Here is a 22,474-nt window from a genome sequence, read left to right as displayed (position 1 = left end):
CCATGTAAACCCACCAACCCCTCTCCACCTACGTCTTGGTCTTTAGATTTATTCACATACACTGTGAATCACTTTCAGCTGCTTTATGTAAGCGTGTAAACCACGCTTAATCCCAAAGGAAATTACTAACAGGAACCTACTGGCACCATGATGCCTAATGCCAGGTGTGGGCTACAGGGGTAGAAAGCCCCCCAGCTCTAAGCTGTGGAGCAGTGACGGTGGTGCTCCATCCTATACGTTTGAGATGGCGAGTTGGGGACTCAGCGATGAAATCGGCACCCTATCATCAAACATCCTGACCTCACCAACACAATGAATGAACAGGTGTCCCAATACTTTTGTCCATGTAGCGTATATATTCAATAAGTCCATTCGTAAAAGTTTTAAAAGGGGAATTTCTACAGATTTCTCCAAATTTCTGCATAATTCAGTGGCTGGGAAGTCAGTTATTCAGGGTGGGTGTTTTTTTATGTGAATGGCTCACTGCAGAGAAACCGACCAACTTTATAACCACGGTGGTGGTGGGGAATGGAAACCGGAGGTCACCATGACCACAACTCAAATGCAGCCATTTATTGACTAGCCAAACCCACCCCTGACCCGACTACACGTGTCTTCTGACTATTATATGTGATGTTGATTGTAAAATAGAGGTAAAACTGAAGGAATAAAACACTTCCTTAAGGACTATTTTGCTATATATCACCGTCTACGCCATAAACTAAATAATTTTTTTTTTTTAATTTATGTAATATATGTATCTATTTAATGCAATATCTTGTATGTAATGCAGCCTATAGATGCATTAGGCCCTGGTTCTATTACATTCTTATAAGTTTAGTTGTCTAGAACATAAACCCACTCAGAATGACTGTGTTTACACCTCATCCCAACTTCCTATCCCACTATCCGACATCTCACCCACATAGACAGCACTGTCCTCTAACTTTAGGGCATGTGTAAGGTTCTAGGCAGCATTCCTACATTTCTTTGGATTATATATGCAGTATATGAGTATATAGTGGCCTATACAGCATAAAGCATATATGGGGCAGTGGTGGCTCAGCTGGGAGTACTGGGTTATCGATAACTGGGTTGTAGGGTTGTAGGTACCCAGGTTCACCAAGCTGCCACTGATGGGCTCCTGAGCAAGCATGCTGCCTACCGCTCAGAGCACTTTTGCTTGCTCTCCAGTGTGTGTGTGTGTGTGTGTGTGTGTGTGTGTGTTCACTGCACTTGTCAGTATTTGAAGTGTATCTCCACATAGTGCATCAGTTCAAGATGCCTTCACAGATTATAGGTCTTTAGACCCTGGATTTGCTTTACCATCCATCACTAGGCCTCCCTACAAGAATCACTGTATCTGACAGTGAGTTACTGACTGACTGGTCCCTTTAGATGCACATGTGCCACGGATCTTCAGGGGTTTTTTACAACACTTTTGGACGCTTATACGGTTCTTCAAATCGGCGGGACAAGTTTATAGACGGTTCTGTCTAAAACAGGGGCCATTAAAGCAAGCAAAGGGTTCCATCATAGTCCTAACACAGTGTTTTGATGCCTCCAGCCACTGGGTGTAGCAGATCCGGCAGTGGTGCTTATCTTCTCCATCAGCTCTCAAAGCTCCATCATCCAGTGAGCGTGATTGGTCAGAGCGAAAGTACTGCAGCCATATCACCTCGTTAGAAGGGCCCCCACAAAATGGGGAAACGTCCAGCTGATGTGTTTTCCAAAAGCCTGGCTGCTCTCAGGGGACAGGAAGCTGAGAGCCAAACAGTGCAGAGTGGAGGGATGAACTTTCCACTGTGTGTGTGTGTGTGTGTGTGTGTGTGTGTGTGTGTGTGTGTGTGTGTGGCATGCTGTCCAAACACGAAGCCATTTAAAGCCAAAAAAAGACCAGCTAGCTCCGAACACTCGCTGATCAGCCCTGCCAGCCTAAACTACAGCATTAAAAGTCTGATTTAAAAAAAATTAATAATGCAGTGTCCAAAAGTTTGCAGACTCTGAAATTAGAGGTGTTATTAGAAGGTTCATCCACCTTTGCTGCAGTACTGACTTAAGAACATTGCTATGAGGATTTGACTGTGTTTAGCCACAGCAGAATGGGTTAAATCAGGCACTGGCTTTGAATGATTAGTTCCACCAGGGCTGGGCGATATTTATTTGCGAGGTTTTGACGCACATATTTTATTTTCATTTTATTTGTCGAATTTTTAACATTTTCTCCCAATTTGGAAATGCCAATTAACCCAACCGGTCTCGTGTTTTTTCAATTGTCCTTGCACCGTATCACGTCCTACCTATTCTGCACCAGAGACTTGGCCTTAACAGTGTTAACCCGTATTAATACACTGATAATAAAGAAAAAGTTAAACTGATCATATAACAATATTGATATGCAGTCATCTGTATTCATTCAATTAAAATTTAAATATTGTGAGAATATAAAATTCTCTTCAAAAATTTTTAAATATAACTCTGTGATGTCATTAATGTCATTTTTTTCCATTTTAGCCTACTGTCGTAATAAATAACTTTACATGAGCATCATAATAATAGAATTACAGAGCAGATCTTCTGCCCTGTTATTATTGATGAACTTAAAAACAGTATTTTCAGCATCAAGCAATAGTCGACGAGACTTATACTGCAATAAATAAATAAATTAATTAAAACCTAAAACATTTAGACTTTCTGTAAATTTGTCTTCATATTAATTCTTTTTTATGTCAATTATGCTCATACCAGGAGCCACAGTCTTCAGCAACTGGGAAAAAATATCTAAATTCAAGCAAAATCAAAGTTAGAGTCATACAGCGCTGAAAGTACGACTAAACATATACTATTAATATCACCACATTTATGCATTCGTGTTGCACTCTTAAATGCCAGCAGAGAATAGCCAGCAAGCCTTACAGAGTCTGAGACGAGACAGTGTCCCACTGCGTAAACACTAATGGAACACTGTCTGCCTGCGGAGACGTTCCTACAACCTCTCCTGACCTCAGTGCGCCCCTGCGCTCACCTTAACGCTTACCTTTGGAAACCTCAAGAGGGTCACCAGCCTGGGAACGAACCTGCGGAAGGCGCTAAGGATCACGTTGTCCACTGCCATTTGTGGCCAGAAGAGCCAAATACATGAGAAAAGTGGATCAAAGAAAAATTATCTGAAAGTCAAATCGAAAGAGCATGAAGTGTTTCAACCACAGCTATTCTCCACCGAGAGCTGGCGTGGGCTGAAAAACAGAAGTTCAGGTCCTTTCTCACTTTTCATTTCTGCAGAACATCACGTTCACTGGCCGTAAGTGAGGTCCACAAGGTGAAACTGCATTTCTGTTTCTGTGTGTGTGTGTGTGGGGGGGGGGGGGGGGGGGGGGGGCATGACTCTGCCAGGCCAAGAAGGGTATCCCATTTTCAATGGGGATGCTATTAGGGGGTTCCCCTGAGCATTACACAGACACGCACGCTCGTACACAACCGTGGCCCACAGGGGCACACAGCAGATGCTATTAGTGGGTGGAGGGCACACGGTTCAACAGCAATTTCCTCTTTAGGAGGAGTAATGAGGATTTGGACATAAACAAACATGCTGCTCGGGACTTTTCAAACACAGGACAGAAACTGAAATGGTCGCAAAACGAAAACGCTTTCCCTGAAACACCAAAACCTGGATTCTGACTGTTTCTTTGGAACTTTCTGAACAGAATATGTCCCCCAACACAGCAGGAGGAAGCAGAAAGCCTAGCTTTCCCTTTTAGGCAGGCCTGTACTGCACACTTGAACAGCAGAGAAGTGGGACTAGTTCAGCACTACGGCAGTGGCTTTGTTATTCAAATTGCAGCTCGACAGCGATGATCAGACACACCCTCGCTCTCCCACGAATCTCATAGTCGTCTCGTTTCATTTGAGGCCTCATCTGGTCATGGCAGGTACAATATAAGCACTGTAGAACTTAAAGAATAGCTGTAAAGTCACATTTGCACACCTTCCCTTCCTTATTGCAAATGTAGTCGAGCAGCGAAGACTTGGTAGTGTCTGAAGTTAGCTTTTTTTAGTTTTTGTGCTTAAGCTGAAAAGCTAACACGCAGATAGCAAAGGAATTGCCACAAAGGGGTTCTTTGGGTGATGCCACTGGAGAACCAGAGAGATGCGAATGTGAACCTTCAAATTAGTTAAGAACCTTTGCATCCATTTAAACCTTTAAGGGTTTACACACAGGTCTTATTTCCAGAAATAGTTCCTGGTGGGTCCAAAAGTAGTGCCTTTATTTTCAAGCGTGTACGGCCCAGTGTTGGTAGCAGATCTGCAACATGTCCACACAGACAATAGAATAGGACTCTCTGGAACAGACCAACCTATGAAGCTACTGGCACCATGCCTAATACCAGACATGGGCTAGAGTAGACAGTCCAAAGAATAAAAAAAAAAAAATCAGGATAAACTCTTTTAATACACTTTCAGACTGAATAAAGTTGGTGTCCAAATACTTTTGTCTATATAGTGTATTTTCTACAAACATGCATATTAATTGGTTGAGTATAAGCTTCCATTGATGGTAGCGATATCGGCTGCAAATTTCAGACCCCAAACATGCAGAGCATTCCTTCTAATGCACCTTTGAGACGATTAACACATAGACACCTGTTCAATTACTGCCCGTTGGTCACCAACTGCCCTGGAACAGTTCAGACCAAACTGGCAGTAACCTACCTTAGGGTCCCCTTCAATATCCCTCAGTGTACTAGTCTAATTCACAGTCCAGTTCAACTGACCATCTGGCCCCCATTGGAGTATTAGCCTAAACCTACCAAACTTACATCCCTCAGTGTACTAGTTTAATGCCCTCTTCACCACTTGGTGGCCTAGCCAGGTTGTATAGTGGCCTACTGGCCTTAGTATACTAGTCCACTCCCAGTAAAGTGCTGATTCAAATGTCTGAGTGTAGCTAATATTAAAGCAGGCCTGAACACGGTCATATCTAGCAATATCCTCTCACTGTGAAACCTTAAAGGGTTCCATGTTGCACATCCACAAAAACCCAGACTGCATAACTTGGCAAGGCCACTGTTTTGATCTCTGATTGTCACGTTCTGTCAATGATTTCCGATAGCAGATTGCGAGAAGTCTTGAGGACACAACACCGCTGTATTTTGACCCCTTTCTAGGCCATAATTAGGCCATTTGCCCTGGCCACATCTTCCTGAAGTAACAGGAACCAGGAAGGAGCTAATATGGGCTTGTGTACCTGTGTGCTAACAACTCTGGACTAGCACTTTCAATTTGCAACGGAGACATAGACACAGCAAGTGTTTATATTGTGTACCATTTTTTTTGTGTGTGACACTGAGATATTTACCCCATACAGCCCAGTCCCTAATCCTAACGCACAAACTAGTGTGAATCACAGGGCTGGGCGATATGGTAAAAATCCTACATCACAATATTTAAAGACTTTTTCCATGTCATTTTTACATGTAATCTTAAGACTAAAAACATCAGAAGCGACAGATCCTTATAAACAACTATTCAGATCCTCTCCTGTACTGAATACAGTGATTTCTCCTCAACACCTGCTGCTCTTCAGCCTAATTACACTGTTTGTAATGAAATCTGCAGCTGATCAGTGTTAATTAAGCACTAAAAGTCTCCTCCACATGCTTAGAAAAGTCATCATGTCATCACAATATGATGAAATATGCTCATATTGCCCAGCCCTACTTGGTAATCGTTTGGTTGAGCATATCTTGTGGAGTTCCACAGGGTTCTATCTTAGGGCCTATGAAGCTGATGTTATACAAGTAAGGTGGTAATGAAACTAATAGTACTTATAATCACGTGGGGCATTCATATTGCCTGGCTGACTTTCCTCAAGAAAACACAGATAATCAGGTTCTATAAATATGTAAAGGACCAATTCATTCAAATCCCAGCAACTCTTGAAGGAAGTATCAGCACCTACAAACAAAACCCAGTGGCTTTCTGACCTCCTGCACTGACTACACTAGCAGCCTTCAACCCCCAAAATAACCCTTAGTGAATCGGAAATAGGCCGCCTTGACTCATCTAAGGTACAGTGCAATCAATAGGAGATTTTAATGCGGGTGTATGCGTGGGCAGAGAAAAGAAAAGATGACTGAGGAGCAAAAGGTCATCGGAGAAAACTGAGCAAATCAATATGAGGACTTTGCTCTTGGAACAATGCAGGCACTCATTTCGCTCTCACCTCTAAAACACAAGCCTGCACTCCAAACAGAGCATAAATATTCACTAGGTTACAAGCAGTTGTAGTTCGGCTGATGGAACGACCCCACCAATGAACGACCAGTAATGTTGGCAACCAGATGTAGTTCACAGCTAATAGGTTTGGGAAGGTTTCGGCCTAAAGCAGATCACGAAAACCATTCTGGGTGGAGGGATACATGCGTGGGGTAGTACCACAAAATAGTCCCCCCAAAAAACTTCACTAATACAGAGCATATAAATGAGCCTGTTTCAGTATTAAATTAGGCCTAAAATAAAACTTTTTATTTTTAAAATCTAGTTATGGTGGAAAAGTACACGCAGGGTGCTGTACGGCAAAATAGTCCCTTCAGATTTACCACCATCATCATTACATATTAAACTCAGAAGACCACTAGCTTCAGTGCTGGTACCCTCACTGGTGGTGTACAACCCCTGGTTCCTATTTCCACCACCACCACCACCACCAAGAAATTTCACCTGGTAAATTTCACCCACACCCACTCTGAACGACTGTTTACATCGCAACCACTAAAATTCCTCCTTAAATATAATATTCAGTTTGAGAATATTAGGATTAGATACATTAGATACATTTAGATACTCAAAAAAGATGAGTTTGGGCTCTTATCCACCAGTTTGTCCCAATTTTCCGTTCCACCTTAAATACGGCAGCAGCTCCAGTGCGGCGCCCATAGGCAGCTCCTTGGCCACAACGCAACTGCACTGCCATTTAAGGTGGAACGGAGAGTTAAAAAAAAAAAAAAAAAAGAGCAAACAGCAGACACAGACTGTAGATATAGTCTGTGATTCAGTCAATACTTATTTAAAATAAAATACTTAGCATATTTTTATTTTAAATATTGGAGATAGGGCAGATTTAATAAGCCATGCACTTCAGCTATGGTTTTTAGAGACTGTCTGTAGGTAGAATAGTTAAACCACAGGTAATACTTGCGGTCAGGGTCAGTCCAAACATGTCCCTCAGGCTTCAGAGCCGCAAGAAGTGCAACACTAACCCTTTTAATCGCTGCTCCGGTCGAGCCAAACCTACTGACTTACCTCGACGTTGTGTTTGATAAAATAAAAAAAGAGAAATTTGAGCAAAGTTTGTAAGCTACCTGTGTTGGGTCAGAGGCTCCTCAGCGCTGAAACTCAATCACTTCCATGCGTTTGTTGGGACAGAAGCGCCTCTCAGCTCCTGTTCAGCTCTCGCTCCCTCTCTGACAGACCCACCTGAGGCAGCGCGAGAGCTAAACAGTGCATGTAGAGGGCGTGGCTGAGTGCGCGCCCTTAACCCTTCATGGCTCGTCTCACAACACACACACTACTCTACTAATACACACACACTGTACTAATACACACACTGTACTAATACACACTACCTCTACTACACACACTGTACTAATACACACTACACCAATGCACTACCTCTACTACACACACTGTACTAATACACACTACACCAATGCACTACCTCTACTACACACACTGTACTAATACACACTACACCAATGCACTACCTCTACTACACACACTGTACTAATACACACTACACCAATGCACTACCTCTACTACACACACTGTACTAATAATATACACTACACTAATGCACTACCTCTACTACACACCATGTACTAATACACACTACTCTACTAATACACACACTGTACTAATACACACTACACCAATGCACTACCTCTACTACACACACTGTACTAATACACACTACACCAATGCACTACCTCTACTACACACACTGTACTAATACACACTACACCAATGCACTACCTCTACTACACACACTGTACTAATAATATACACTACACTAATGCACTACCTCTACTACACACACTGTACTAATACACACTACCTCTACTACACACACTGTACTAATACACACTACACCAATGCACTACCTCTACTACACACACTGTACTAATAATATACACTACACTAATGCACTACCTCTACTACACACCCTGTACTAATACACACTACCTCTACTACACACCCTGTACTAATACACACTACACTAATGCACTACCTCTACTACACACACTGTACTAATAATATACACTACACTAATGCACTACCTCTACTACACACCCTGTACTGATACACACTACCTCTACTACACACCCTGTACTAATACACACTACCTCTACTACACACCCTGTACTAGTACCCTGCACATGTTAGTGTTTACCCTATTCCCAACACACTTGATCAAGCTAACAGCTAATTAACAAGTCCTTGAAGGAGCTGAAGGTGGTGTACTAGACCAGAAAACCCCTGAAATGTGCAGGACCAGGGTTGGAAACCACTGGTGGAATGGGATCTAAACATCTACGAAGCCAGTTCCAATTAGGAATCAGAATTAGTAGGTTTTAATGCCATGGTTTTAATGGGTTCTATGATTTCTTCCAGCAGGAAATGTTATCATACAATGTTAGTGGTCTCAGCAATGTTATCTACCTGGTTTCCGTCTATATTTAACAGGACCAGTTCATCATCAGAAGGTGTGCTGAGTATTTAAACTGGTAAATGCTGCTCTAGAGCTGACGGTAACATTATTGCATTGTGCTGTATCTGTACAACAGATGCTAGCTCAAAAACACTTGAACCGGCTCAAAAATGCACTAGCTCAGAAAGGTTTTAAGGAACTTAGAGTTATTTACTGAACTTATCTCTTTACAGATCCCAGCTTAGAAAGCCAAGGTCAGAGCACAGGGTCAGCCATGCTACAACACCCCTAGAGGCCTCCCTGGACAGTAGAGACAGTTACGTCCCAATACAACAACATTTTCTCTGGGGTGAGAGTGCAGGGTCAGCCATGCAGTCCTGGAGTATGGGGGGGTTAAGAGTCTTGCTCAAGGACCCAACAGTAGTAGCTTAGTAGATGTGGCTATCAAACCCTCAACCTTATGCTCAATAACCCAGCACTCCAACCACTGAGCTCAGACTGGTGATAGATCCCAAGCAGTTGCTGTTCGTTCCTGTGTCTGTTAGGTGTAGCATGGTCACATTTAGCCCCAGTAAACCAGAAAGCGAAAGAGATACTAGTGTGTGTTGTGTTGGCCTGCATATTGGTTTACACTTGTTTGGGATACAAGCAGATGGGTGAGGTTTGGAACACTGTAGGAAAAGACTCCTCCTGTATTCTGTAAACACTGGTGGCCTGAGGGAAGCAGTACAGAGTCAGCTATCAATTAGAAAAGCTTGGGCGTCTGTCTCCACATGATTAAATTCAGCTTAGATTATTGATAGTATGCACTGATCAGCCATAACATTAGTAACGCCACAACAGATCTGACCATTCAAGGCATGGAGTCTACAAGACCTCTGAAGGCGTCCTGTGGTATCTGGCACCACCAAGACGATTCTTTAAGTCCTGCAAGTTGTGAGGTGGGACCTCTATGAGCATCAGTGAGCCTTAGGTGCCCATGACCCTGTCACCAGTTAACCAACTGTCTTTCCTGGAAGCACTATTGGTAGGTAGTGACCACTTGCATACTAAAAAAAACCCATAAGACCTGCATAATGTTTTGGAGATGTTCTGACCCAGTTGTCTAGCCATTGGTTCTTCTCAAAGTGGGTCAGATTCTTATGCTTGACCATTTACCCTACTTTTAACACCTTCATCACTTTCAAGAACTGGCTGGTCACTTGCTGCCTAATATGTAGATCCCATCCTTGACAGATGTAGCCACTGTAGAAGAAGATAAACAATGTCAGTGGTACTAATGTTGTGGCTCACGGTCCTCAGTTCTTCTCCTGAAAATACCTCAGGTTTGAAGGCAATCTACTGAAATGAAGCCGCATACAAACGTAAACACAAACAATGGCCTTCGTAATTAGACGTGATTGTCGGTTATCTTGGAGAGCATCTAGAGGGCCATTTCCTCGTTCATCTTCCGTATTAAATCACAGTCAGCGAACTGTGAGGCATGTGGATCTTCATGCCCTGGTGACTCTGTATGTGCGGATTTGGTGTCAAACGCTGAGAAGCAAAAACACTCACAATTACTCGGTAATCGGATGCGGGTGCTCTGAAAGCTTTCCTCCCTCAGCAGAACATTGTCCTTCCTAAAGTTTGGCAGGTATCTGATGGTGTTTAGTAGTGCATAATAATCCCTGGTTTTAGAGAAGAGTTATGAAGTTAAACGCCCCACTTTTCTCTTTGCCTCAGTGCTGCACACAGTCAAGCTTTGTGAGGTTTAGCTAAGGGCTAGAGTTTCCAAACAGGGTAGGAAGTAACTGAGCAGAAAGGCCAGAGTGCTAATGGTTACCACACTGCAGTGAACACCCTTCACTTACTGTAGATCACAAAGCCAAGTGGGTCCTTAATCGTACCTATCAAAGGAGAAGGAGAACTCTTCTAGGCCTTCTAGGCTTCGGAAAAGGTCTAGGACTTTATGGAAATGGAAAATACTCTGTCTAATACGCTGTCTAATGCGCTCGAATCTTAAGCCATGCTGCTTTGCCATCAGCAGTCGGAGTCTGAGAGTGCACAATTGGCTGTGCCCTCTCTGGGTTGGTAGATGGCGCTCTTAAGCGATTTTGGGCGGCACAGTCATGTGTCGAGCTGAGGACTCGACACATTCCTCTGGCAGTGAATGATGTCGGACACCTCGTTATGTGAGTGTGACATGCTCATGAATGGGTGGAACGTGGGCAAGGTGGATTTTAGGTTGGCATGGGCTCTGAGTGGGTTGTACATATGTTGTTACTGGGATCCAGTTAGGCAGGATGTTGGATGACCACCACCTCCATTAACTTTAACTCCCAACTAACTCTTCCTTAAGTTGTGTTGGATGGCGCACCAGCCATCATTCCAGAGGACACAGTTCTTCCACTGCTCCACAGATTAACGCTGGGGTGCCCTATATCCCTTTAGCCCACGCCTGGCATTAGGCAGCATGGTGCCAATAGGTTTATTTATATATCTGAGTCCTATTCTTTTGGCAGTACTTCTCTACGAGACAAGCTGTGTGTGTGTGAATTTGCACATCTTAAAGTAGCTGAATGCCTTCATTAGAAGGGGTGTCCACAAACATCTGGACATATAGTGTAACGGCTATGTAGGTGAACGGCTTCGTTGTTGTTCGAAGGCCTTTTTTGTTGCAGTGGCATGCACTAGCTTGCTAATGGTGGCTGCTAATGCTACCCTGAAGAACACACAGGTGTGTGGCTGGCTGCTAATGCTACCCTGAAGAACACAGAGGTGTGTGGCTGGCTGCTAATGCTACCCTGAAGAATACACAGGTGTGTGGCTGGCTGCTAATGCTACCCTGAAGAACACACAGGTGTGTGGCTGGCTGCTAATGCTAGCTTGAAGAACACAGAGGCGTGTGGCTGGCTGCTAATGCTACCCTGAAGAACACAGAGGTGTGTGGCTGGCTGCTAATGCTAGCTTGAAGAACACACAGGTGTGTGGCTGGCTGCTAATGCTAGCTTGAAGAACACAGAGGCGTGTGGCTGGCTGCTAATGCTACCCTGAAGAACACAGAGGTGTGTGGCTGGCTGCTAATGCTACCCTGAAGAACACACAGGTGTGTGGCTGGCTGCTAATGCTAGCTTGAAGAACACACAGGTGTGTGGCTGGCTGCTAATGCTACCCTGAAGAACACACAGGTGTGTGCCTGGCTGCTAATGCTACCCTGAAGAACACAGAGGTGTGTGGCTGGCTGCTAATGCTACCCTGAAGAACACACAGGTGTGTGGCTGGCTGCTAATGCTACCCTGAAGAATACACAGGTGTGTGGCTGGCTGCTAATGCTACCCTGAAGAATACACAGGTGTGTGGCTGGCTGCTAATGCTAGCTTGAAGAACACACAGGTGTGTGGCTGGCTGCTAATGCTACCCTGAAGAATACAGAGGTGTGTGGCTGGCTGCTAATGCTAGCTTGAAGAACACACAGGTGTGTGCCTGGCTGCTAATGCTACCCTGAAGAACACAGAGGTGTGTGGCTGGCTGCTAATGCTACCCTGAAGAACACACAGGTGTGTGGCTGGCTGCTAATGCTACCCTGAAGAATACACAGGTGTGTGGCTGGCTGCTAATGCTAGCTTGAAGAACACACAGGTGTGTGGCTGGCTGCTAATGCTACCCTGAAGAATACACAGGTGTGTGGCTGGCTGCTAATGCTACCCTGAAGAACACACAGGTGTGTGGCTGGCTGCTAATGCTACCCTGAAGAACACATAGGTGTGTGGCTGGCTGCTAATGCTACCCTGAAGAACACACAGGTGTGTGGCTGGCTGCTAATGCTAGCTTGAAGAACACACAGGTGTGTGGCTGGCTGCTAATGCTACCCTGAAGAACACAGAGGTGTGTGGCTGGCTGCTAATGCTACCCTGAAGAACACACAGGTGTGTGGCTGGCTGCTAATGCTACCCTGAAGAACATAGAGGTGTGTGACTGGCTGCTAATGCTACCCTGAAGAACACAGAGATGTGTGGCTGGCTGCTAATGCTAGCTTGAAGAACACACAGGTGTGTGGCTGGCTGCTAATGCTAGCTTGAAGAACACACAGGTGTGTGCCTGGCTGCTAATGCTACCCTGAACATTGGGGTTTTTTCTGCACAGACTTGTGGTTGAGTGGTTGGGTGTTTTATGGTTGTTATCGTAAAGATAAATTCTGCATTAGCATAAAAAAGTGAAGAGTATTTACTCTGAATGCACATCCTCAGAGACTCTCTCTCTCTCTCTCTCACACACACACACACACACACACTGCTTTTGTTTGATCTCGTTTGAGCTCATCATATCCTGCCCTTGCTGGAGGAAAGGCTGTAATATCCTGTCCTCAAGTCACGTTTCCAGCCCACACTCAAACTCTCCTATACTCTCCCTCCATCTCCATTGTTTCAGTTTTATTCCTGTCATCCAACCCTGTGTATTCAGCAGGTGACCTGAACTTTGTGACTAAGCTAAATAAGCAACCCATCGGAACAGCTGAAAACATCATAGACTGTGTAATAACCTTCCACCCCCCTCGTCCCTCATCCCTGTTTGTTCTCAACTGGATTCAATTCCATTTGTGGTCAGTGTAGATGTCATACAACCAGGCGTGTACCAGAGTAAGTGCTGAGCCCTTAGGGCCACAACCCAACCCTTTAGAAGGTGCATTTGGGAGCTGTGCAAACAGCGCCTCCCAGTGGTTTCAGCAACCAAAAAACACAGTGCCCTAATTCTTTTTGATTCCAGTGCTTATAAAACACTGGTTGGTATTCTGTTTGTCCAGTGATCAGCAGGTTAAGAGGCAGTATTCAATCAGCCAGTCTGTGAGGTATATCCAACAACAACTCCAGTGTAAACTGAGAGAGAAAGTGGGTGATCTCAGATCTCGTAATTGACTACTTCTAAGCTGTTGTTAGAAGTATAAGATCCTTAAGGAACTTTTGGAGGTTCTTCAGTTGTGGAGAAACCTCTGAAGGTGCTTCAAGGAACCTCCAATGTACCTTTTTCTTCTAAAACATTTTCTTAAAGGTTCCTCAAAGCACCGTTTTAAAGGTTCCCTTGAAGAACCTCCAAAAGTTCCTCAAGGGTCTTATACTTTGAGTAGTGTACCCTATAAAGAAGGCCTCTCATCACAACCTGAACACAGATGAGTGAGGAGCTGTTTCATAGAATACCAACATCTCCACCATCTCCAAGAAACCTACAATCCCAGGATGAAAGGCTGCTCAGTATACATTACAGCTGTGTATTAGCAAGAACCTGACAATATGATATATATCCCAATATAGGCATTATGATTTATATTTGATGCGATATTGTAAGCAAGCGTGATATGATTTTTTAAAAACGGTCATAGTATAAAAATAATGTGCAAAAATCAGTGTAAAAAGTTGACTTTTTAAGTGGGGTCTGAAGACAGCAGTTAGGGTTCAAACACAACACTAAATGAACCACTGTCTGACAACAATCTTTACATCTTAACTATTCATTAATAATCAATTCTGTGATTCTGAGGTTTGATACTGACACTGACAAAAATGAATTGTTGAGAAAACTTTCTGCTGAAAAATGTAAATGTTAAGATTAAGAGTAAAAGCTTAAGATTGTTTAGTTATCTCAGCAACTGCATTGATGATCAATATTGTCTTACACTCCCAGTATGCATGGATGAGTACTGCTCTTTACCCTTGCAAGAGAAATCAGTGATCTCACTAGAGCTGTGGACGACTATATGGACAGATTTTCATGGGCTACATGTTGGGATTGCAATGCATGACCATCCACTGGGAACCCTCAATGTGTCAGACTGGCCTGCATGACGTGGCTTTACTGGATAAAGCGAATGCCGTTGGATCAGGTGGAGGCCTTAATTTGTTAATACACCTTCTGGAACATCTAAGGAGGGTCTGGATGCTCCCAGCATAGAATTAAACATTCATTCATTCATTCATTCATTTCTTAGCTGTTCATTTTAAGAGAGGCATGGTGGTGTCTTCTGCAAAGACCAGTATTGCGAAAACAACCCTATGATCTCACCACACTGTGAATTTGTGGGTGCTTTAGTGCTTACCTTGGCCTGTGGTGCTGATGAAGGTACGCTGGCCGCAGGCTCAGGCACAGCAGTAGGAAGATGTTCCGTTTTTATCAAATCATCCAGTTTCAGATCCAATATGGACTCATAAATATTCTCAGAGTCTGAGGAGCACGTCGGCTCTGGACTGGACTCCTCGTCTGGCTCTATTAGCGGCTCCGGTTTGGGTGGCAGTTCCAGATGCCTGGTGTCTACCACATTCTTGATTGTTGGGGGCTCCACAGGTTTGGCCTGGCGAAGAACCGGGTCGGCTGGGCTGAAGCTGGGCACTCGAGACTTCTGGGACGCGTCTTCTACCTGGGCTCCTCGGGAACCAAACAGCAAGTTGGGTGCAAGGCTGAGCCTCTTCTTCTGCTGGGCAGCATCTGAAGCAGGGGCTGCAGGGACAGGGTGAAGGGATACAAGGGAGTCTGCCAAACTGCCGTGCAAGTATGACGGAGGATCATGGATGTCCAACGGGACGCCGAATGTGGACATACGGTTCTCTGTCTTGCGGCAGTTCCCTGGTGAGCGCAACCTGATGGTCACTTCATTGGGCTTGGCCTTCTCTGCCAGATCAGGCACGGGCGGCCTTGCCTCGGGCACTGGAGGGTCCACAAAATCCAGGGGTGAAGGGAGTGTGAGGGGCAACTCCTTCACATACTTTGCCGGGATGTAGAAAGGTTTGGCATGCTCATCCTTGCGCACGTGCCACCAGTGGTCATTAGTCTTGGACAAGAGGGTGTACCGTTCGTTGGGCTTGATGCACACCTTGCAGCCATCTCGGCCCATGTACTCGTACTCAAACTCCACCAGCACCAGACCCATGCTGCATGACGACGTCATCTTACCCACCTCACCCATCTCAACACCTGCAGAGGTCACGGTGGAGTCACGGCTCAAGCAATAGCCTCCTGAGGGTCAAAAACAAATTAGGAGAGCATTAGAGAAGGTCCGGGTACACAAGAGCAACTTTAGCTAATATTCTTCACTTTGAGTTATAAGACCAGTGCACCTGTGGCCTCTGCTTGACCTTGCTGTTGCTTGGGGGGGTGTCATTTCCTAGTTGTGTGGGATACACCAAAGGCTGGAGTGGATATTTATTAAATCGGCCAGTTTCAGATCCAATATGGACTCAAAAATATTCTTAAAGTCTGAGGAGCACGTCGGCTCTGGACTGGACTCCTCGTCTATTAGTTATAGAGTGAAGATACAGCAGGAAATAATTTTATAGGGTGATTTTTAAACTTAGCCTAGGAGATTTATTTATTTATTTACTTATTAATAATATTACTGAAATGAAGACCAGGTATCTGTTGGTCCAAAAACAACTCAAATCTAGATTTTTCACATTTCTGTCAGTCACTGCTATTTATTAGACATTTAATAAGATCAGTTAGCCTTTTGATCCTTACTTAACTTCACACTCACTGCAACCTCATTCACAATATTCACAAAGTCAATCACTAATTACTTTGAACAGTGATGCATACACAAGGAATGTGGGAGTGTCATGCACAGGTTAATTACAGTGCATTGTCATGACTCATTATTACTTTCATCATGAATGCAGATCCTTCAAAGGAACATTTGTACTTTCGCTACATCTAATTGAATGCAAACATCTAGGACTGGACAAAACACTGTTTTAATTGATTGTTGATCACGTCAGCAGTTTTGAGTGGCTTCTAAGTGGCTATTTTGTGTCATGTGAGTCATGTGATCTCCTTTCCCACACACTTGGAAAGAACATTTGAGTAAACACTAACACTTCATCATTGCTTCAACACACACCTTGAGTCCACAGTTAATGTTTAACTTCAAAGAATTCATGGCAGGCAGTTAGGCTATCAGGGGAGGTACCTGCTGCCATGCTGTACAAGTCTGGCTCTGTTTTCCTAAACAACTCTCAGTGAGTGGCTGAGTGTTTACTAATTTCTCAGGAAAAGACTTTTATAAAGTCTTATATATATATATATATATATATATATATATATATATATATATATATATATATGTATTTTTTTTTTAGTTTTTTTTTAGTTTTCGAAGTTCCATATCTACAGTATACATTTGCCTAAGTATGAATTTAAGCTCAATCAGAAACTCCACTACTGTGTATATATACATTTGTGTATAGAAGTAGCTGTTTTAATTATATTATTCTATTATATGAAGTTGTGAAACAGCCTCATATCTCCAAAATGGCCACTTTCTGAACCTTCTGAACCTTCTGAACGCATTTCTACTGGTCCATTCATCATGGCATTTAGCAAAGAACATCTGCTAAATTCTAAATATGATATATATTTTTAAATGTCATGATGCATAGACGAATGCAGGATGCTCTGGAGTAGCCTGACATTAATTTAAGGTCACAATCTCCAAGACTGTCTGCTAGAGGGGTATAAAGCCGTGGAGAACGCAGTGGAGAGGAATTCTCTGGAGTAACGGAGCTCCATCCAGTACCTTTTGGACATGCTAGAGTGTTGTTTATCCAGACCATGATCATCCAGCATCAGTACCGATTGCTAACGCTCTTGCGACAATCAGTGCAATCAATACTTCTGATTTAAAGAATCAGTGGATGAGTTGGTGTCCACAAACTATTGGCCATATAGTATGATCTTATGAGATCCACTAGCTCTTTTATGATAACAAAAACTGAGTGAGAGATTGCCTGTTTATCTTCTTATCATCCTCTGGCTCTTCACCTACTGGAGGAGATAACTGCACTGCACACGTCTGTCATCCTCCTACTGTCTCATGGTCTCACTGTCTCGCTTCCCCCATATCTTGGTAAATCTTGGTGAAAGGCCTTAGTTATTCAAAAAACCACAACATTGGTTTCATGTTTAGAATAGAGCTTGTAGTTCATGCTGAAGTTCGCAAAAGTGTTTGAGCCTGAGCTATAAATACAGGTTTGAACCAATGAGAACAGAGCTCATTTGCATATTCAGTCTTAACTCTGGTCAGGTAAAAACTGAACCAAAGTTAAGAACCAAAAATGTCTCAGGAGTACCCTCAGAAAGGTTGGCGGGGGCTACGCTGGTCTGCTAAAGCAGTCAGAAACATCCTGATTCCATCTCCACGAATCCATACTGGTCTGTTATGTGGTTTCGCCCCAAGCGGAAAGATAAAAGCTAAATAAGAGCTCCCTGGAGAACTGATTGCAATTGGACATGAACTTTGATGTCACTCATCTTCAAACGCTGACTTCAGAGAGAACTTGGTGCTACGCTCGGGTTAAGGGGAGGCTGCAAGGACTACAGACGTAGCTGGCCTCGTTTGACGAGTCCTGGGCCAAGGTCTGGAGAAGCAGGAGCTTCCTGTTACACATTTGCCGACTGCGCTGGACTGTGGTTAGCGCTTTGTTTCGGTCTCCAGTTTCCCTTTTCACGCTGGTCAAGGAACACGTGTGTCGAGCCAAATCCCGTTCTTCAAAACCGCTATTAGAGAAGCTGAGCAGGCTGGCCTTAGATGATTGCAGAAGGGTATTTTCTTCCTGTGCCATGTTTTGGTGCTGCTGAGGGCAGCAGAGCGGTTTCCTGCACTTCTTTTTGCGCAACAGCGTCAGATGAAACAGGCAGAGGAAGTCTGTTTAGCAGGTCGCTGCAAAACCCCAAAATCAAGTGACGTAGACAGTGATTAGGTTATGAAAAATAGACTTTGGTCAGCTAGAGGAAAGTGCGAACGGAAACATCGCTGAGGGCCCATTGTGTTTATTCCTACAAATGGGGTTTCAGTCGCCACCTCAATGGTTGCTCACCTCCAATTTTGTGGGAACTGAGAAGGCAAAGCCGTAATGCTACTGCATTTGCTTCATGGGTGCGATTTAAAGGCCCTACACTGCTCTTGAGTTTGAGGTTTTTCTCCCTGAGGCCTGCATACAACATCTGTGTTTTTAATAATAGACTTTTTTTTAGCATGACCAGTCTTTCTTTATCCCTTAAAATCAAACAAACTGTTTTTGTAAATAAGCCTTAAAGCATTTTTATAAATATGAGGGGCACAGAGTGGCTTAGCAGTCTAATGCTCTACCACTATGGCCCAAAGGTCACAAGTTCGAGTCCTGAGCTATGCTGTTTTTGCCATCAGCAGCTAGAGTCAGAAAGAGCACAGTTTGCCATGTTCTGTCCAGATGGGTAGATGGAGCCCTCATCTCTGCCCTCATCACTCTTAAAGGGATGTAGGCCGACACAGGTGTCTGTTAGCAGGTGCTGGGGACCCTGTGTATTTTTCAGAGCATGTCGGCTGCCCTGCGATGCCTCAGCATGTTGGGAGCATTGCTAGTGCTAGGGGGAGGTGTGAACAGGTGGCAGTTAATTGGCAGTACCAAACTGGGTAAAAACAAATAGACCTGAACCATTGCTGAACCATTATGGGGTGTTGAACTAGTTCCAAAGATTGTGCTAATAAAACACGATCCTCCTAAGATTCATCATCATGGTGTTGGGCCTCCAGCTACTAAATGTCTCCAGTCCTCACATTTCAGGCACCATATTTGCAGTATATATAGTGTATACATCCGTCACTGCCACAGAAGAAGCGCAAAACTACTAAATAAATAACCAGTCATACCAAAAGTCATACACAAAAAGGACAAAAGTATTGGGACGCCTGCTCATTCATTGTTTCATCCGAAATCAAGGGTACTAAACAGAGTTTTTTCTACTTTTGCTGGAGTAACTGTCTCTACTGTCCAGGGAGAAAAGCTTTGTACCAGATTTTGGAGAAGCATTGCTGTGAGGATTTGATTGCATTCAGTAAGGTCAGTATGACGGATGATCACCACCCCACCTCATCCCCAACTCCCCATCTCATCATCCCAAAAGTATTGGATGAAGCACAAATCCTCCTTCTAGAGAACACACTGCAGTCACACTGCTACTCAGCTCAAAGCTTTGAAGGCCTTATACCCCCCTAACCCAAACCTGGCATTAGGCATGATGCCAATAGCTTCATGTTTGATTTATCTGCTTCCTAGAGTTCTGGTCTATTGGCAGTGCTTCTCTACAGGGGCTAGACAAGCTGTTTATGTGCTGCAATAGGTCTGACTTAAAGTAGCTGAATGCGTTAATTAGAAGAGGTGTCCACAAACATTTGGACATATAGTGTAGTTAAGTCTGTAAGTTCTCTCCTCCTTTTTGAAGATCTTTCCAGACTCATTTACTCAGCATTGATCTGCACTAAACATCACTGCAAAAACAGCCCTGGCCTCTTTCCCACAACCTGCCTCAACATGTCTGCATGACACTGCAGTGCGGGGTGAGTAGACATGAAGATCCAATCCTGAGCACAGACTGAGTCTCCAGAGGGAGGGAATCGAGAGCAAACAACAGCCAAGCCACAGTTCCTCTGCTAACCAGGGGGGTGGAAATGAACTGGGTGGAATGGCAGCCCTGTGGTCTTCCATAGGAAATGTGTCATTCAGAGAGATCTTCTGGTTCCTCCACAGCATGCTCTACCAATATGAAGTTACTGCACCTTACTATACTTGACTGAAGTCTTGTCTGTGTGTGTGTTTGTGTGTGTGTGTATGTGTGCACCCACATAGACCTGAATATATGCCGAGAACTGTCAGAACCTGTTTGGCCACTGTTGGAAGCTATCGGGTGATTCTTACTGTTGGAGAAGAGCAGCACGACAGGAATGACACCCATGCCGTCCTTGGCCGTGATTCATCATGTTGGAGCAGGTACTCAAAAAAAAAAAACATAGTCTTGGTATCTGTGCGTGCCGCAGGCAGAGGTGGTGGTGGTGTTGGAAGGGGGAAGAGAGGGAACACCCTCCTGCAGAAAAAGCTACAGTTGGAGAACAATTGGAGGAGGCCGTTTCCATTCAGCTGCTGTTTAAACACGGAAACCTCCTTGTTTTCCTCTCTGTGACCTCGCCATGGTGTGTCTGATACTTCGGCAGGATGTCCACTCTAGAAGGGATAAAATGGGAACTGCAAGTTTTAGCTTAGCCTAGAACAACTGAACCACTTTTGCATGATCCAGACCAGCTTCCAAATTTAGCCCGGGCCAAGGTTTCAGAATGACAGAGCCGGGTGCTGGATTGTGAGCTAAAACCTTGAGTACGAAGGAGTATATCGTTGCTGTCCAATGAAAAACATGTCCATCTCCAAAATAGGGCAACTAAGTTCTTAACTTTGAATGGAAGTCAATCTAAAATAAGAGTTTAGTACAAGTCATTTAGAGCATTTCTATTGGTCCATTCATCCAGAAGTTTGTACACCAGGTACAGAAGCAAAAACGGAGACGAAAATGGAGATACGTGGTTTTTATTGGACAGCAGCAATATGCTCTTAAAGGAGTGTCTAATATATGACAGATATGCCAAACGCAGTCTATCCGCCAAATCATGCTTCTTTAGTTTTGCACTGGCGCTACAAGGCTAATGTAGCTAATGAGTAAATGGAATTACAACCAAATTGTGGGAGAAGGACCATGCCCTGAATTCCTCCACCATATAGCTAAAGTGGTACAGGGTGGTATAGGGTACATATAGTGGGAGAAGGACCATGCCCTGAATTCCTCCACTATATGTACCCTATACCACCCTGTACCACTTTAGCTATATGGTGGGCTCGGCTTCACGCACATACCTTAAAGCCGCCCTGATCTCCAGCCCCAAAAGCCTTTTTAGCGTTCGCCTCTCCCTTCCAGCTCTGTTGGGCGTGGTCCATACTAGCAAATGAAAGCTTCATTGAAATCAATTAAATGAAATCAATTTGCATGCCTAAATCAAAACTGACTGGTGGTTTAGTGTAGTGGACAACATCGCCTCCCCTGTGGCAGACTAGGGTTCAGTTCTCTGGCCAGGGAAGCACACCACACTACACCAATAAGAGTCCTTGAGCAAGACTCCTAACCCTACATTCTCCTGCCTGTGTAACATGATTCACATGTAAGTCACCCTGGATAAGAGCGTCAGATGAATGCTGTAAAGCCGTGCTGAGCTGTTAAGTAATAAGCTCTTGTGGTTTCGGACGTTTCTGGCATACGGTTATCTAGCTACAATCATGGGCAAAAGCACTTTGCATAGATTAACCACTAGGAACAGGTGTTGACAACAAGTGTGACTACACTGATCAGCCATAAAGGTTGAAGGGTAGTGAATTACATGGAGGATTTGGTTACAATGGGTGGGATCAACATATTAGACAGCAAGTGAACAGTCAGGTCTGGAAGTTGAGCCACTTTTAGTTAAGCCAAGGGCTAAACTGTGAAAGCTAGATGACTGGGTAAGAGCATCTCCAAAACATCAGGCAGGTCCTGTGGGGTGTTCTCAGTATGCAGTGGTCTGCACCTACCAAAGTGCGACAGGGTCATGGGCGCCCAAGGCTTCCACCTCACAGCTTACAGGACGTCAAGGATCTGCTGCTAATGTCTTAGTGCCAGATACCATGGCTTTGGCTGACACTTTCCCTGCAATAAAATCTGATCTAGAGGTGGATAGATTTGATTCTTTCCAGGATTTTTTCCCCAAGGTTTCTTTTTTCAACTTCTTGGCTTCTTTAATCAGCTCAAACCAGCAGCAGTGGTGTTCCCTAGAACAAAGGACTAGGGAGGAGCCATCCCTACCTGCTTGGACAGCGTCACCTGAGAAGGAGTTTTAATTAGAACAGTGACTAGATCTAGTTCTACCTGATCCCATCTTTTCTTCTCAACTGGTCAACATCACAAGAACAT

General features: G+C 44.1%; 1 protein-coding gene across 2 annotated transcripts in view; it reads right to left on the bottom strand.

Annotated features, from left to right (window-relative positions):
* The window catches only part of arhgap27l (Rho GTPase activating protein 27, like), a 40,133-nt gene that overhangs the window by 14,977 nt on the left and 2,682 nt on the right, over nucleotides 1-22,474 (bottom strand). For both annotated transcript variants that reach the window (XM_072675184.1, XM_072675185.1), the window contains exon 2: nucleotides 14,778-15,691. In XM_072675184.1, coding sequence (XP_072531285.1) covers nucleotides 14,778-15,641 — 864 coding nt within the window. In that variant the 5' untranslated portion in view covers nucleotides 15,642-15,691. The remainder of the gene's footprint in view (nucleotides 1-14,777; nucleotides 15,692-22,474) is intronic.

Source organism: Salminus brasiliensis, chromosome 3, assembly GCF_030463535.1.
Source record: "Salminus brasiliensis chromosome 3, fSalBra1.hap2, whole genome shotgun sequence".
NCBI lineage: Eukaryota > Metazoa > Chordata > Actinopteri > Characiformes > Bryconidae > Salminus > Salminus brasiliensis.
The sequence above is the reverse complement of the archived record's forward strand: the minus strand, read 5'-3'. Positions and strand labels throughout refer to the sequence as shown.